Source organism: Panthera tigris, chromosome B4 (assembly GCF_018350195.1).
Source record: "Panthera tigris isolate Pti1 chromosome B4, P.tigris_Pti1_mat1.1, whole genome shotgun sequence".
NCBI classification, from domain to species: Eukaryota; Metazoa; Chordata; class Mammalia; order Carnivora; family Felidae; genus Panthera; species Panthera tigris.
The window spans coordinates 48,525,453-48,542,735 of NC_056666.1; the positions used below are offsets into that span (position 1 = coordinate 48,525,453).

General features: G+C 38.1%; 1 protein-coding gene across 1 annotated transcript in view; it reads left to right on the forward strand.

The window, feature by feature from the left end:
- The first annotated feature begins 1,305 nt into the window (after positions 1-1,305).
- PTPRO (protein tyrosine phosphatase receptor type O) overlaps positions 1,306-17,283 on the forward strand; it is a 73,964-nt gene continuing 57,986 nt past the window's right edge. The window contains exons 1-4 of the mRNA XM_042991828.1: positions 1,306-1,565; positions 2,733-2,844; positions 6,626-6,777; positions 7,958-8,078. Coding sequence (XP_042847762.1) covers positions 1,395-1,565; positions 2,733-2,844; positions 6,626-6,777; positions 7,958-8,078 — 556 coding nt within the window. The 5' untranslated portion in view covers positions 1,306-1,394. The remainder of the gene's footprint in view (positions 1,566-2,732; positions 2,845-6,625; positions 6,778-7,957; positions 8,079-17,283) is intronic.

Below are 17,283 nucleotides of genomic sequence, written 5' to 3' on the forward strand. Positions count from 1 at the left end.
AGGCTGTCTTCAATATCAGAGGCATTAAAGGTCACATTTCTTGACCTGTAATTAATCATTAATGCATTAATGCATTAATCCTAGTGCATGCCAACATTTAACTTTAATAAGTACATTTTTTTTAAATGTACATTTCATTCATGTCGGTTCTGTTTTTCTCTATATTGTATTTGTTACCTAACCAAAAGTTAAAAAAAAAAAAAAAGAACAGTAAAGAAGGGCTCATCTATATGAGAAATATTTTCTACAACATTATTTTAAGGGGTCACAATAGCCTTCAGAAGCATTTCCTACTGTATCTTGATGCTTAGTCCCAGACTTGCCTGTAACAGCCATTGGAGGTCACAACACTAAGCTTCCAGTCCCAACACTGCATCTGAATATGTGACCTTGGCCATTTCCTGGTTTTACTGTTTTGATCTATTAAATGAGAGATTTGGAGCAGATAATCTCTGAGGTCATTTCCTTCTCTATAATTAGATATTATATGCTTCTTAGTGACAAGAGACCAAAGACATTCCTGCACTGATCTTTGTATGTTTTTAGCTGACACTACAATTTAGGATGTCAGACTACCCTTATGGTATTGCTGATTTGATTATGGTTAGAGGCTGATGTGTCTCTAGTGTACATGGTTAAAATTGACATTGATGGTATAAAGCAGTTCATGGGGCTTATTAAATCCAGCCGTAGAATTTGAATGTTCCGGGTTCCCTTCAGTGTTCACATAAACTATAAATCATGCTAATTTTGAAATCTGACCTTCCCCAGAACGAGCAAAGGCTTCTGGATTTCAAAGGCGTCTGCGGCTCCACAAAGAGTCCCTGAATATGGTATCAGCCTCTGTGTCACATTCTGAAAGCCCACCTCTAAATAAATCATGTTGGGTGTTTGGTTTAAAGGTGAACTCAAGCAAATCTATTATTGAAAATCTGGTTCCCGGTGCCCAGTACCAGGTCGTGATGTACCTAAGAAAAGGCCCTTTGATTGGCCCACCTTCAGATCCTGTGACATTTGCTATCGGTAAGTGGCCAGCCTCAAGAATTACTTTACCAGAGTACTGTTGGTGGGGAGGGGGACGCAATGTCCATGCCCAAGTCATTAGCATCATATATGGGGGGTCCATACTCATTCACCCAATATTCTACATCCAGAGTCATAAATGACTACAGTTGTATAACCTGGGGTCTAAAGTTAGCAACTATTACTCAGAAAAATAACATCGGAGGCAAATATGATTTATTCAATGACCATATCAGAAGGGCAAAAACTCTAGTTTTAAGAAGTTTGAAGCCATTTCTAAGACATTCGAAAAGATATTAAACCTTTCTTCTTGGCTCTCTTTTCTCATCCTTCCCTGCTTCTTCTTAGTTCCAACGGGAATAAAGGATCTAATGCTCTATCCCTTGGGTCCTACGGCAGTGGTTCTGAGCTGGAGCAGACCTTACTTAGGAGTGTTCAGAAAATATGTAGTTGAAATGTTTTATTTCAACCCTGCAACAATGACATCAGAGTGGACAACATACTATGAAATAGCAGCGACTGTCTCCTTAACTGCATCAGTGGTAATGGTTCCTTAAGTAGCCGTCACACTTCCTGTGTAAAGAAATTTGCCTTTCTGTACCAAGTGTATCAGAAAAAGTTACCTGTAAATACACATGGGTGGTTTGCTACCTTCAAGATTTTTTTTAGTTGTTTTTGCGTGTAGGACTGTTTTTTCTGAGGGAGAGATTGAGAGAGAGAGATTGAAAGAGAGAGAAATAATTATGTGAAGCATGCTTTCACCCCTAATTGGGCATATCCACGTTTTAATAGAGCTAAGAGCTTATGGTCTGTCTCTGTCCCTAGGAGGAAAACACAAAAAGTTACCGTTAGTCATTCAATAATTAGTTGACACTGTTTTAACACTAGTGATGAGTATTCTTAACATCTACACATCACTTAAATACCTATGATGTCAGGCTATTAGAGGATGCTTTTCTTTCTTTTAAAAAAAATTTTTTTTAATGTTTATTTATTTTTGAAGGACAGAGAGAGAGAGAGTATGAGCAGGGGAGGGGCAGACAGAGAGGGAGACAGAGAATCTGAAACAGGCTCCAGGCTCTGAGCTGTAAACCCAGAGCCCAATGCGGGGCTCGAACCCACAGACTGTGAGATTATGACCTGAGCTGAAGTCGGACACTTAACCAACTGAGGTTGGTTGCAACCAGGTGCAACTAGAGGATGCTTTTCAAGAGAGCAGGGAAAGATTGCACTTTCTGAGGCTGGAATAATTTCTAAGGCACAGGTCACACATGAAGTGCACGATTGCCCTCTACCCGGTTGATGTCTCTGGTATTTGCCACCCAACAAGGATGCATGATTATGGTCCAAACTGGGAGAACACAAAGTCGTGAGAGGCCAGTTTTTGTAGAAATAGGGGAATGTGTATGTACAGTCGCTTACAAATAAGTACTATTTCACATGCGTAATACAACTTAGGAAACTGCAAAACGAGACCAATATTAGTAACATTTGACTCAATACCGATGAATCACTTTTTTAAAAGTTCTGTTTGTAGATCATTCTATTTACATGCAGATATACATACATGTATATACATACAATACAAAAAGGTAAGGGAAGGAAAATAAAAAATACTTATTAATAATTTTCATGACCTAATAAAAGTAACTCTATTCCAAAAATAGGATTTTTTCTCCCTTGCTCTTTTGTCTCCTTGCTCTTTTTAGAGGATAGCCAATCTGTTGCCAGCATGGTACTACAACTTTCGAGTTACCATGGTAACATGGGGAGACCCAGAACTGAGCTGTTGCGACAGCTCCACCATAAGCTTCATAACAGGTGAGTGGTGTTATGGGAACGGCTTCCACGGGGAGAGAACGCCATTTTGAGGAGTTTCTGAAGAGATACATCTCCAGAAAGTGCTAGGCACTCACCCAGCACTGACTGAAGCTCAGTCTCATGGAAGCTAGTATCCTTGATTCTGAAAGTTCATTATTTGTTTAAATGATAGTCTTTGAAAATCAAAATACATTTTCATCCTGAGTCATTGTCCTTTATTTATGTGCCCCTGTTTGGAATCGATTAGAATAGAGATGTAGCAGACAGAACTTTGGGCTTCAACTGATTTTACCCACTCAATGATTTTGTTTGCTAGAGTGCCTCCATTTCCTTATTAATTCAAGTTGTAAAGTTACAGGCTGATGGCAGCATTGTCCACAGCAGGAGTTATAACAGGCTTAGGAGACTGATGGACCTAGGTTTGAATCACGGATCGGCCATCTACCCTGTGTAACCTGTGCATGTTAACTTTTGTAAGCCTCAGGTTTTTTTTTTTTTAAAGCACTGAAATAGTTGTTAGCTCATTTTCATATAGCAGAGATAGATAACAGAGGTGGTCAGAGATGGCAATGGAAGGGGGATTTCATCAAAGAAACACTGACTATTTCAAAATCCTATTTGAACTATGATTTTTCAGGAAATTTTGGTTGGACTACAAGGCTATAATTAGTGTTATACTGAGAGAAGATGTGAGAAAAATATGTTTAGGTGAAGAAAAATGTTACCAAAATATTTTCTTCACTGGACATCTAGTTTTACTCTGTCAGACTTTATCAATGAAAGAAAATGCAAAGAAATCAATCGCGTGGGAGCACCTGGCTGGCCCAGTTGGTAGAGCATGCAACTCTTGATCTCTGGGTTGTGAGTTTGAGCCCCATGTTGAGTATAGAGATTACTTAAAAATAAAATCTTAAAAAAAAAAAGAAGAAGTTAATCATGTGAATTCTTACACTATCAACATACATAGTATATCCCTTTCCTTTACTAGACAATATCTGGAGCTCCCTGTGTTCCAGATATTAATAGTAAGACTAGAGTAGACAAGTGAAAGACTACCAAAATATCAAAAAGGTAGAAAATACCAATTATGTGATAAGTAGTGTGTGAGCTTCTTGACTATATTAATAATTGCATACTTAATTTTAGTTACATTTTACCATATAAATAATTCATACAGCTTAACTTTATTGACATTGCCTTTCTGAGAATACTCTTTCCCCCTCAGACAGAGACGTCTGAAAGGAGCCCAGACTTTGCATCTGAAGACGTGATTGAGCAGACCTGGCCCTCCAGAATTCTAGCTGTCAGACTTTGAGCAAATTGTCCTAATGATCCTCGACTTCTTTTTTCTCATTGGCAGAATTCAAAATGTGACCTAACAACCGGCTAATAGAGCAAGACCAAGTGTTTTAGAACTCTCTGTAATAAAGCAGAAAACCACCTTGCCAGGCTCTCTATGGTGTCTCTGAAGGGGGACACTGGAAACGAACGATTAACAGGATTTGGAGTTCTGGACTCAAGTGGCTTAGGTGTGCCTTTCAGAGCTGGGAACTGACTGGGACCTGGCAAAAGTTATGGGCCTGGCAAGTCTGAATAGTTCTATGGTTAAGTGAGCTGCTTGGCTAGGTGAGCAGTCTGTTGTCTCCAACAAATTGATCTTTGTGAACTCCTTATCTTTTCCTGGGACAATCTCCTATTTTAGTGTATGTGCTGCCAAAGCGAGCCCTCCTGGGACTATCTCCTAAGTCATGCTGACACTGTCCCTTCACGGTGTCACCTAAGCATATGAATATAGACGGTCTCAACTCTCCCATCTGTCAAATAGGCATAATAATATTTCACAGGTAGTGTGAGAAGTAAATTATATAATGTAAATCATTATTAAAATATATATGGGCACTGACTTATTTTTAGACTTATTTTTAAAACCAATTGAAATATTTGCCTTATCTCGTTTTGCTTTTCTTCCCTCGTCTCAAGTTTAAAGCAAACAAGGATATCACACTTCTCTTTCCTGTGCTTTTAGTTGTGATCCAAAATGCCAAATCGTGTGATATAAAAGGATACAGGAATAAAATATTTGAATAAGGTGTGATTTATTAGGATCTCTGGACTACTGTCTTTGTTAGGCAACTTTGTCTGCAAGTCAAATGCATAGTAATTATGCCAGTGTACCAAATTATGTTTAATAAACAAATAGTGACATCTTGTGGCCTTTCAGCAATATGCTGAATTTTAAGGCAACAACATGGCGTATAAAAATCTAAAGATCTCTAGTTAATACTTATGTGCGGGGATTTGTGTTAATACTTATACAATTTTAAATACGTTTCCGGGTTTGCAATTTTAAAAGTATTTCTTGTCCTCAGTAGAATTAGAACATGAGAAAATATCCTTTGGCAAAATGTAAGTATAGATACATATGTATAACGAAGTACATAGAAATATAATGGAGGAAAGAAACCACAGGTATTATTCTCTTTATTAGACTATTCTGAAATACGATTTGGGTTTGTGTTAACTTGCTTGCTACAGAAATGTATTTTACGCTCTATATTACAAGTCTCTTCCGTAAAAATTGTTCTAGAAAGCATAGTTATGAATGTTTGTTACAAGTACTCGTAGCATGTCGAGGAAACTAAATCTTCATGGTTTATAGAAATTCTCCTCCAGATATTTCCTTTGGTCTTGTGCTGTCTCTCAGAATGGAACACTTGCTTGTCCAAACCAGCATGCACAGGGAACTGAACTTCAACTGTGTGTGCGTGTTTCTTAAAATCTTCAGAATTATCAATTAAGTTTAAAAAATAATTAAAATATACATTCAGAGCTCATATATTATAAAGCTGGTAATGAACTCTCCTCCCCATTAAAAAATTTGAATTTAAGTGTGTCAGAATATAAAATAAATGAAGAAACCCAGTGTTAGAAGTTAGTTTCGTGGTGTGATAAAAGAGCCCTTCTTTCCTTCCTTGCTACTTGCTTCAGTAACATTTATTAAGAGCCTACTTTTTGCAAGGTGCTGGTTAGACATGATCAATGGTATTGCTTTGTGATTTTATATAAACAATATTTATTTCCTGCCCCTCTAATCATTGATCTTACTGCCCTTTATTTCTATAAACATCTTTGCTATGCCACAATAAAAAATATACTTTTATAGGACCCCAAGTTTTCCAGTACTGCTTGGAAAATCAATTCGATAATGCCTTATACTATTAATTTATTGATGCAACAAGTGGATGCAAAGAAGTGAACATTTTAGGAATCTTCTAACTATGAAATCAATATAAAAGACCTGATATCCTCAGGTACAGATGGGTCTGGCTGCCTTGTGTCTGGGCCATACAAGGTGGGGACCCAGGAAATCAGTGCCCAGCTTTTACCACCAACCTTCTTTATGTTACTGAGAGGTCCTGGGATCCCCAGGACCATCTTATGGTGTGAATTTTTTAAGGTTTATTTATTTTGAGACACACAGAGAGAGAGAGAGAAAGCATGTGAGTGAGCGGGGGAGGGGCAGAGAGTGAGAATCCCAAGCAGGCTCAACGATGTCAGTGAGGAGCCCAATGCAGGGCTCAAACCCACGAACTATGAGATCATGACCTGAACCAAGATCAAGAGTCCGATGCTTAACCAACTGAGGCACCAGGTACCCCTTTATGGTGTGAATTTTAATTCTCTAAATTAACTCTACATGGGATTGCATGCTCTGTTGGTAAGTACTTTAATTATATTAGTCTCTTATTAAACTAAAATGTGCCTCTTACCTTCCTTGTAGCCCCAGTTGCTCCAGAAATCACATCTGTGGAGTATTTCAACAGTCTGTTATATATCAGTTGGACATATGGGGACGACACAACTGACCTCTCCCATTCTAGAATGTTACACTGGATGGTTGTTGCAGAAGGAAAGAAGAAAATTAAAAAAAGCGTATGTTTTTTTGAATCCCAGTATCGGGCATCTGAACATTTATTTACATAAACTCTTGAAAACCATTAAGCAAACATTTATTGAAACATTAAACAAATGGTTTATGCCAGTTGGCACTGTTTTGGGCTCCAGAGAAGGGACAGTAAAAAAAATTAAATTCCTCCTTTCAGAGAGTTTACCTTTTAATGTTTAATAGTGATCTCTAATAGTTAAAACTACTCATCATTTACATTTAAAGTTATGATTTGAGGTTTTTATTCAGGATGTCAAACATTTTCAAGAAAACCACAGTTAATGTGTTTTGATATTTTCTCCATATATCACCAATGCCTAAATATTTGGGTACATTGAAAATACTGATTTCTTTTCTCCTGCTTTATTAATTACACTTTTGACATGGCGTTAGTTAGGGTACAGACTAAACTACTGTAAAAAAAAAAACATAGCTCGAAGAAAATAAAAGCTTGTTTCTCTCGTGCTAGCATAGAACTGTCAGAGCACCTCTGCTGTAAAGGATCAATCATCCAGGGGTCCAGATTCTTTCTGTCTTGTTGTTTCTTCTAAAACTGTGTAGTCTTCATTTGTATAGCTGAACCTTATCATCATTACATCCATATTCTAGCATGCAGGGAGAGGAAAGGAGAAGATATGGAGGCCCAGCACTTACAGAGTGTAGACAGGATTATAAGCTGCCCATGTGACTTCCACTTATGATCCATTGGTCAGAAGTAGATCACATGGTTCCCTCTAGCTATAGAGGAAACTAGGAAATGTAGTCTTTAGTTAAGAAACCAGTGGCTATAGATATGACTAGGTGTCTTCTGAGCTTCTCAGCTAGGGCTGAGTTATATACATATCAGCAGACACCTAACAGTTGCCTTTTCTAAAATTTGCTGTGAATAAGAAGAAAAGTATCAGAGTAGTACCTATTCTAAATAGAGGATTAATTGCAAAAATGTTCTGATATTTATTGTGCACGGGTAGAGCTACCTTGCATTTGGTTCAGTTGAGGAATTCATATCATTTTCAAAGGAAATAAAGTATCCGTAGGGTTGTAATCAACTATAGAAAGCAGCATAGAGTAGACAGAATGCCTACCATAGCCCTGTAGTTGTTTGGAGTGGTGTTCTAGTTCAAGTTCATTAGAAGTTTAAACCTTCAATCTTGATGGGTCTTTCAGGTAACACGCAATGTCATGACTGCGATTCTCAGTCTGCCTCCAGGAGATATCTACAACCTCTCAGTAACCGCTTGCACTGAAAGAGGAAGTAATACCTCCATGCTCCGCCTTGTCAAGCTAGGTAAGAAAAATATACATGAGGGTGTTTGTGAAAATAGTCATGCCCAGAGAACTAGCGTCTGCATCTCTTGATTTGTCATGGTCTTTTCAATTTGATGAAATAACAGAAAAATGTTCACTCTCTTTCATAAGTGCAACATAAACATGTATGTTCAACTTAAATGTTTATGTATTTTTGAGAGACAGAGAATGAGCAGGAGAGGGGCAGAGAGAGAGAGGAGGGCAGAAGATCCAAAGCAGGCTCTGTGTTTATAGCAGAGATCCTGACGCATGGCTCCAACTCATGAACTGTGAGATTATGACCTGAGCTTAAGTCGGACACTTAACCAACTGAGCCACCCAGGCGCCCTCGTTCAACTTAATATAGGTTTCTGTGAATGGAATTTTTGCTATTCTGGGAGTCAGGAGTATTCCCCATCCTTAGTGAGATTAGAGAAATGAAGAAATCTTAGGAATTTAGAAAAGGAAAAGCCTTAGAGATTATCTAGTGCAGTGCTTTCAACCCCTATCAGACACCATTCCTTTCTCATGTAAGTATTATGTGATGCCCTTTTTAATATCTCAAATTGAGACTTATAGATAAAATAACCCACATACTGATTTTCAAAGTTGATATAATGTCCTAATTGTAGTGTAAAACCAAGGTAAAAAAAATATAACAAAATCATATGGATTCCCTGTGTATTTGTTCAGATACAGTGCTTCTGTAAGTCAAAATGGAATTGTCTAATGACTGCACATAATTAAAATGAAAAAGTTGAAGTTTACAAGCAGTAAAGGAATCAGTAGTTCTTCCATACACGTATAAAAGGAAATAAAGGCGTGAATAAATAACTGAGCAAGCATAAGTACAAGTGGACCCTTGAATAAAAGTTAGAATTAGGATAAGTAGTAAGAGATTACATGTATTTGCATGTGATGAGAGAAAGAGGAAAATAACCTTAATTAAAGTAAAGAGAACATGCCAAGAAAAATAATAGGCTGTGGATGGGGGGAAATGAGGAAAGTATAATATTCTTGCAAATGAGCTGGAAATGATGGTGTAGTGTAGTGTCAAAATAATTATTTATATTATGAAATACAACTAGGAAGTGACACTATTTAACACAAAACACATCTTTTACATTCAACAGTTTTCCACATAGTGAGGTATTACATTTAGTTTCTGATACATAAAGGGGCCTCAGGGATAATAGTCTATAATCAGCAGCAGGCAAGAGAATGGATTGGCAAACAGTTGTTGGGTAGTGTCAGTGTAAGGGGGGCCACCTAGAAATGGATGCACTTCAATGTGTGATTTTCACAGCAGAGATCTCCTTTTTATATTTTGAAAATTAACAGTATAGAGAATGGCAATATTGAAAATAAGAATATTTTCAAAACACTTAATGCAACTTACTGACATCCTGTTTCGGATGTCTGCTAATTTATAGTCTGTATCTAAGTCTGTTCTAAGAGTGTCAAATTGTCACTCTCACCACATATGTTTATAGGCGTAGCTGTAGGTAAAGACTGATCCAGGGTGTTTTATTAGCAGCTTAAACAAACACCCAGAGTACCATTGCTGGTAGGGATGTAGCTTTAGAAAACTCGTAGCAAATCCCAAACAAAACAAAACAAAACAAAACAAAACAAAACAAAACAAAACACAGTCTTTCCTTAGTTTCCCCAGTAGTTGCTTTTCTCTATAATTCAGTGCATAAAACACTCTGTCTTAAATCTTTTTGTCTTCTATTGGCCATGGCAAAAATTAAATCCTCACACTGACACCCTTTAAAATTAGGGTTGTCCAGGTGGCGCAGTTGGTTAAGTATCCGACTTCAGCTCGGGTCATGATCGCATGGTTTGAACCCCACATCGGGCTCTGTGCTGACAGCTGGGAGCCTGGAGCCTGCTTCGGATTCTGTGTCTCCCTCTCTCTCTGCCCCTCTCCCACTCACACTCTGTCTGTCTGTCTGTCTGTCTCTCTCTCTCTCAAAAATAAATAAACATTAACAAATTTTTAAATAAATAAATAAAATTAAATAGGTAGCTGGAGATACATAACATATTAAATAGAAACTATTGGCAGAAAAAGTAAATTATTGAGTAATTTGTAAATAACACCTTAATTCCATTTAGGTATTTTTCTTAATGACAACTTTCTTCTAAATTATTTTACTCAACTTCCAGAAAATCTTTTCTAACATTATTATGTGATAAAGTACTTGCAATTACATTTATAGTGGATTTATTCTGGTATGACATTACCAACATATGTGGGATGTGGGACTTGGGACAGTTTTTCTGTTTGGAGCTTTCTTGATCATTGCAGAACATCTAGCATTTCTGCTTCCTGCCTACAGAAGCCCAGTTAACAACCTTCCTGGTGGCTATTAAAAACATTCCTACAAATTTACAAACACCCTCCCATTGAGAACCACGAGTTCAGTTTCATTCACTGCAGGCAATCTGCTCTTCTTCCCCAACGGTCTGTACTTCAACTCTAGAAATGTGGAGAGCACCAGCTTCCAACGTTGTGTGATCTTTCTATTAAAAAAAAAAAATGCCTGCCTATCACTTGCAACTGCTATCTCTGATTTTGTCCTTCGTGGATATAAAAATCCGTTCAAAACTCGTTTCCAGGTAACTGGAATTGCTTAAAGATTATGCTCACATTCCCCATGCCTTTCTTGTCCCCAGCTTTATGATTACAGGAGGCTGTGTTTCTTGGGTGCTAGCTGCTTTCTCTAACTCATTTGGTTGTTCAGAGGTGGGTCTTACCAAAGCAGCAATTAGGGAGCCTATCGAGAGCCTCACTGTTGCCATAATGTGACATTATGGTTGATATATGATCAGGAGTATGAGTTAAAGTCCTGAGCTGGTACAGTTATACTCACGCTACACAGGCGTATGAGTAAAAATCATGATAGTTCCCAGCCCAAATTTATCATGAGGTTTTGAGGTTCCATATTTTCCTGTTAGCAGGCAGGACTACTTAAACCAGTGTAGAAAGGTCCTTTAAACTTTTCAAGAAGGGAAGGCCAGTTTCCATAAAAATTATTTCTTAAAATCAATAAGGTTTTCCTTTTTATGATCTAAATATCAGACAAAATACTGCTTCTACATCATTGCTCTCTGAAAACAAGACAATCTGTATATAATGTGCCTGAACTCGGCCTTTTTCCCCCTGAAAACTAAATAATTTCACTTGTCATCCATTTGTCTAGAAGTCTATTTTCTATTCCACTCATCACATTATTGTTTTTTGGTTCTTCCAATTTTCCATAACACATATGGCCTTGCCTACTGTAGGTGCTCAATAGATATTTATTGAACCGAACTGCAACCACAGACCTCAAAGTTGAATACATTCTACCAAATTTTATCTTTCAAAGAAGTAAAATAACATTTTGCTTTAGTAATAGCTGATTGCAGTTATCTTTTATTTCATAGAACTTTCATTCTAGTCATTTTATGTTCCTTTATAGCATTCATTCGGTGTCCATAGAAGTCATACGAATTCTACTTTACAGAAACCTGCAACTCTGGCACACAGATTTTTAAGGCTAGTGTGAATCAGAACGATGTTGTTAAAGCTAGGACCAAAACTGGTTTGGCTAACCCTGAGGTCGGTTTCTTTGTGATAAAAGCCTCTTTGCAATGGCTCTACTTGGTATCATGGAGGGCAGGATCTACATCTATGGGAAGAAACCAGGCTATGATTGAGTCCAGTATAATATAAAGTAATCCAGGATGGTATGTGCAAGGGTAGAGAGCCTCAAAGCAATTGCCAAAGATTCTCAAATATTATGTCACCGATCAGCATCCACAAGAAGACATCTACCAACGGTGGTACTGTTTGCAGGGCATTGAGCCCATCATCCTATTAAGAATTGTAAGTTGTCAGCAGTTTCACGGTACCATGGAGGTATGTGATGACAGTTCCCTTTGGCAGTCAACACAAATGTGAATCAAATCTGTGCTAAGAAATGTCATTTTACAAGAACTTACTGGTCTACATGCAACTGTGGCTTCAACCAGCAACCAGTCATAACTTCTGGTCTTGGTGAATCCACTTGAAACTCTGGGCCAACTTTAAGAGAATTGGGTAAGTTTACACCAGATAAGCAACCATTCAAGAAAGAAAGAAAGGAAAAGAAATAGGGATGAGAAGGGTTGGGCCTATCACAAAATAGCTCTATGGTAGTAGAATATCCATTCATGAATTCATTCAACGAATACATACTGAGAACCTTCTAAGAATTGCCCAGATGCCAGACTACTTGTAATAATGAACTCGAAGGGTTCAGTTTCTGTTCACAAGGAGCTTAGGATCTGCCGAAGGGGGAGATGGTAAGAAGTGCTGTGTACCACATTAAAACAGGGTAGTGTGGGACAGTGTATAAGCAGCAAACCTTTCTCTGAGGAAGCAATGATGAGAGATATGAATCACAAGAAAGGATCTGCCATGAAAAGTTTGGGAAAGGGCATGCAAAGCAGAAGGAATAGGCAGAGACCAAATTATACAGGATTTTTAAGAAGATGGAGTTGAGATTTTATTTTGAGTGTAATAAGAGAGAATTTAAAGAATTAAAAATAAACAATCTGACATATTTAAAATAATCCCTCTGGTTGCTCAAGGGAGGAAGGATTGTTGGGTTACCAGTGAAGATAGGGAGACCGATTAAGGCACCATGTGCCCTAACTTTAAAAATAGCATTCCCGTTTTGGTTTTCTTCTTCAATATTACTTTGGCTATTCGGGGTCTTTTGTGGTTCCATACAAATTTTAGGATTGCTTGTTCTAGTTTCAAGAAGAATGCTGGTGAAATTTTGATTGGGATTGCATTGAATGTGTAGATTGCTTTGGGTAGTATGGACATTTTAACAATATTTATTCTTCCAATCCATGAACATGGAATGTGTTTCTATTTATTTGTATCTTCTTCAATTTCCTTCATAGGCGTTCTATAGTTTTCAGCATACAGATCTTTTACATCTTTGGTTAGGTTTACTCCTAGGTATTCTATGATTCTTGGTGCAATTGTGAATGGGACCAGTTTCTTTATTTGCCTTTCTGTTGCTTCATTATTAGTGTATAAGAATGCAACTGATTTCTGTACATTAATTTTGTATCCTGCAACCTTGTTGAATTCACGTATCAGTTCTAGCAGACTTGGTGCTAGTCTGTCGGGTTTGGTGGAGTCTGTCGAGTTTCCCATGTATAATATCATGTCATCTGCAAAAAGTGAAAGCTTGACTTCATCTTCGCCAATTTGGATGCCTTTGATTTCCTTTTGTTGTCTGATTGCTGATGCTAGAACTTCCAACACTATGTTAAGCAACAGTGGTGAGACTGGATAAAGAATTTGTGGTTTATATATGCAATGGAATACTACTTGGCAATGAGAAAGAATGAAAAATGGCCTTTTGTAGCAATGTGGATGGAACTGGAGAGTGTTATGCTAAGTGAAATAAGTCATACAGAGAAAGACAGATACCATATGTTTTCACTCTTATGTGGATCCTGAGAAACTTAACAGAAGACCATGGGCAAGGGGAAGGGGGAAAAAAAAAGTTACAGAGAGGGAAAGATGCAAACCATAAGACATTCTTAAAAACTGAGAATAAACTGAGGGTTGATGGTGGGTGGGATGGAGGGCAAAGTGGGTGATGGGCATTGAGGAGGGCACCTGTTGGGATGAGCACTGGGTGTTGTATGAAAACCAATTTGACAATAAATTTCATATTAAAAAATAGCATTCTAATTTGGGGCGCCTGGGTGGCTCAGTCGGTTAAGTGTCTGACTTCGACTCAGGTCATGATCTCACTATTCGTGAGTTCGAGCCCCATATCAGGCTCTGTGCTGACAGCTCAGAGCCTGGAGCCTGCTTTGGATTCTGTATCTCCCTCTTTCTCTGCCCCTCCCTCACTCATGCTCTGTCTATCTCTCAAAAATAAATAAATGTGAAAAAAATGTTAAAAAATAACATTCTAATTCAGTAAGTTCCATTGGAAATGAGGGCAACTTTTAGTTAAGTGGGAATAATGGAGATGAAGAAAAATGGACAGAATTCAGGAGTTATTTTGGAGGTTGTGTCCATAGAACTTGCTTGTGGGGTGAAAATAGGAAATAAGAGAAAGGGAAATTAAAATTAACTCCTAGGCTTTACTCTTAAGCAACTAGGCTGGATGGTGGTACAATTCACTGAGACTGACAAAACTAGAAAAACGAGAAAAGGAGTAACTTTGGGATAGGGTGAGAATCAAAGATTCTTCTCTGGACTAAAAAAAACCAAAACCAAACTGAGAGGTCATCCAAATACAGTTGTCAAATAAAATGATTCTTGTTATGTGTCTGGAGATTAGCAGCGAATTCTGGGCTAGAAATATAAATTTTGGAGTGTCTAGATGAGATCACTAACTAGTAAGCAGAAATAGAGAAGAACCACTTCCAGCACTTGGACACTGAGCAGAGAGACTGGGAAGGTATAGCCAACGAGGTCAGAGAAAACCAAAGACAGAATGTATACACCATCACTGTCAAACTTCTGCAGTATCCTGACCACAGCTGTGTTCAGACAGGTTCAAGATAAGGAATCAGGTAACTTCAGTGCCAGGAGAGGTTTGGAGGTAATTGAATGAAACGTCCTCATCTGAGCAAGCTGCAACCTAGAGAAATTTGACCTCACACATTGTTGAGTCTGAGTCAAGAAACAGTGATTTGGCACTTTTTGTCCATCTGCTGTTTATGTTTTCCTGGATTTGGAGTGTATTTTTTTCCTATAAACTTCTTTTTTCAGTGAAAACTCCTAATAGAGAAGGAAGGAATTTCACACCCACTGTGTGGTTTTCTCTCTTCCTCTTTTGGAGTTTGGGTATTAATAACATTGGCTTGATTTTCTTAATCTCAGTCATGAAAAACTTTATATAGATTAGAAATCTTTAAACATAGTTTGGCTATGGATAAGAAAGAATCCATATATTTTCAGGTGTTAGGAATTTGGGGCATATTACAATCTCTCTGTCATAAAATTTCAGTGATTACAAATAATTATTTCTATTTTGATGAAATGTAATTTCTTACTTAAGAAAAACCCAGCTATTATACAGTACTGCCCTTCATGATCTCATGCTCAGTTGAGAACATTTGTTTATTCTTATGTTGAAATCATTGAGTTTACAGTTTGGGAAATGGTTGCTTGGATATATGCAGCCCTTATTTTTGGTAAGAAGTGAGTGAAATGCTGTGAGTCAGAGCATACTGAAGTCTAATGTACCTCTCTCTATCCTCCCGTGCCCTTTTCTTGGATCATGTCCTGGTAAGTGACTACCTTGTTATCCCTCTCACCCCCCACCAAAAAGAAATGAGCTTAATAAGATCTAAATGTGAATAAATTGTGTCAATGTAGCACAGAGAAAAGGAAAGATGGATGGATGAATGAATGTATGGAAGGGAAGAGGAAAGTGAAATAAGAAAGAAAATATGCATATCCATTCTATCTCTCATCTATCTATCTATCTATATATCTATCTATCTATCCATCTGTCCATCCATCCGTCCACCCATCTATATTGACTGCCAGTCAGAAAAAAAACTAATAAATTAATTAAGCTACTATGCTTTAAAAAGTAATTTATTCTAGAGGCACCTGGGTGGCTCAGTCAGTTAGGCATCTGACTTTGGCTCAGATCACGATCTCATGGTTGATGAGTTCGAGCCCCGCATCAGGCTCTGTGCTGACATCTCTGAGCCTGGAACCTGCTTCGGATTCTGTGTCTCTCTCTCTCCCTCTGCGCTTCCCCCGCTCATTCTCTGTCTCTGTTTCAAAGATACACATTTAAAAAAATAATTTATTCTATCAATCAACACATATTTATTTAGCATTTACTATGTGTTACATACTAATCTAGGTGCTCAGAATACAGAAATGAACAAGACTGACAAAAATTTCTACCCTCATTCTACTGGAGAAAAAGAGACAATAAACACAAATATAAGGACGTCAGATGCTGTGGAGGAAAATGAGGCAGAGAAAGAAGCATAATGAGGAGCAGAGTGCAATTTTTGTAGGCGGTGGCATAAGTTAAGCTTCACTGTGAAGGTGATATTTCAGTCAAAACCTGAAGGAGGTAAAGGAGTGAGCCAAACAGATAACTGGGAGATTTTGTAGGCATAGGCAACTGCAGGTGCAAAGCTCCAGAAGCAGTGGTATACCTGGAAGTTCAAGAAAAGATCAGGAAGGTAGTGTGGCTGAAGTGGAAGGAACAAGAGAGAGAGAGAGAGAGAGAGCAGTAGAAAAGAGGATAGAGAGGTAACAAAGGAGCAGATCATGTGGAGTCGTTGAAAAGACATTTCACACCAAGTGAGATGATATTCCAGTAGATGGTTCAAGCTAAGGAGTCATATGACCTGACAAGTTTCACAAGATCACTTTGGTAAAGAATAGTGTTCAGGGATCAAGGTAAAACAGGAAACCAGGTAGATAAGATGACCTTACATGCCAGTTACCACACATAATACCAGTTTACACTGCTATAGATCAGTTAAAGACTAGTCATCCTCTTTTGCAATTCTTTTCTTCCCTAAAAGTATTCCACTTTGGACATATTTGATAAATTACACAGTCACCTTAGAGTTAGGAGACTACTGCATCTACCCAAATATGAGATTATACTTGTCTGTGCCAGGGTGGTTGCTGTGAAGGTGATGAGCCGTGAGCAGATTCAAAATTTATCTTGAAGATGCCAAGATCTTGGGCCCGAGCAGTTGGAAGGACAGAGGTGCTATTTATTGAGTTGGGGAAGATCATGGGAGAGGCAGATTTGGGTGAAAGATCAGAAGCTCAGATTTGGATGCATCCACATTTGAAGGTACCTGTTAAATATTAAGGAACAGATACTGAGTAGGCAATTAGATAAAGGAGCTTGGATTCTGGGAGATTTAAGGATTGGGGGTATAAGTTTGAGGGTAGTCAGGAAACAGACTTGATGAAGTTATCAGGGGGTGAATGAAGAAGAAAGCATGCTATCCAAGGACTGAGCCTTGGCACTCCAATGTTAAGAAATGGAAACCAGCAAAAGAGCCGGAGAAGGAGTGGCCGGTAAAGGAAAAAGGAGCACAGAAAAGTGTGATGTCCAAAGAACCAAGCAAAGAAAGTGCTTGATTGATCAGCTTACACCTGCTGGTAAGTCAAGTAAGATGTGGAGTGAGAATTGGCAACC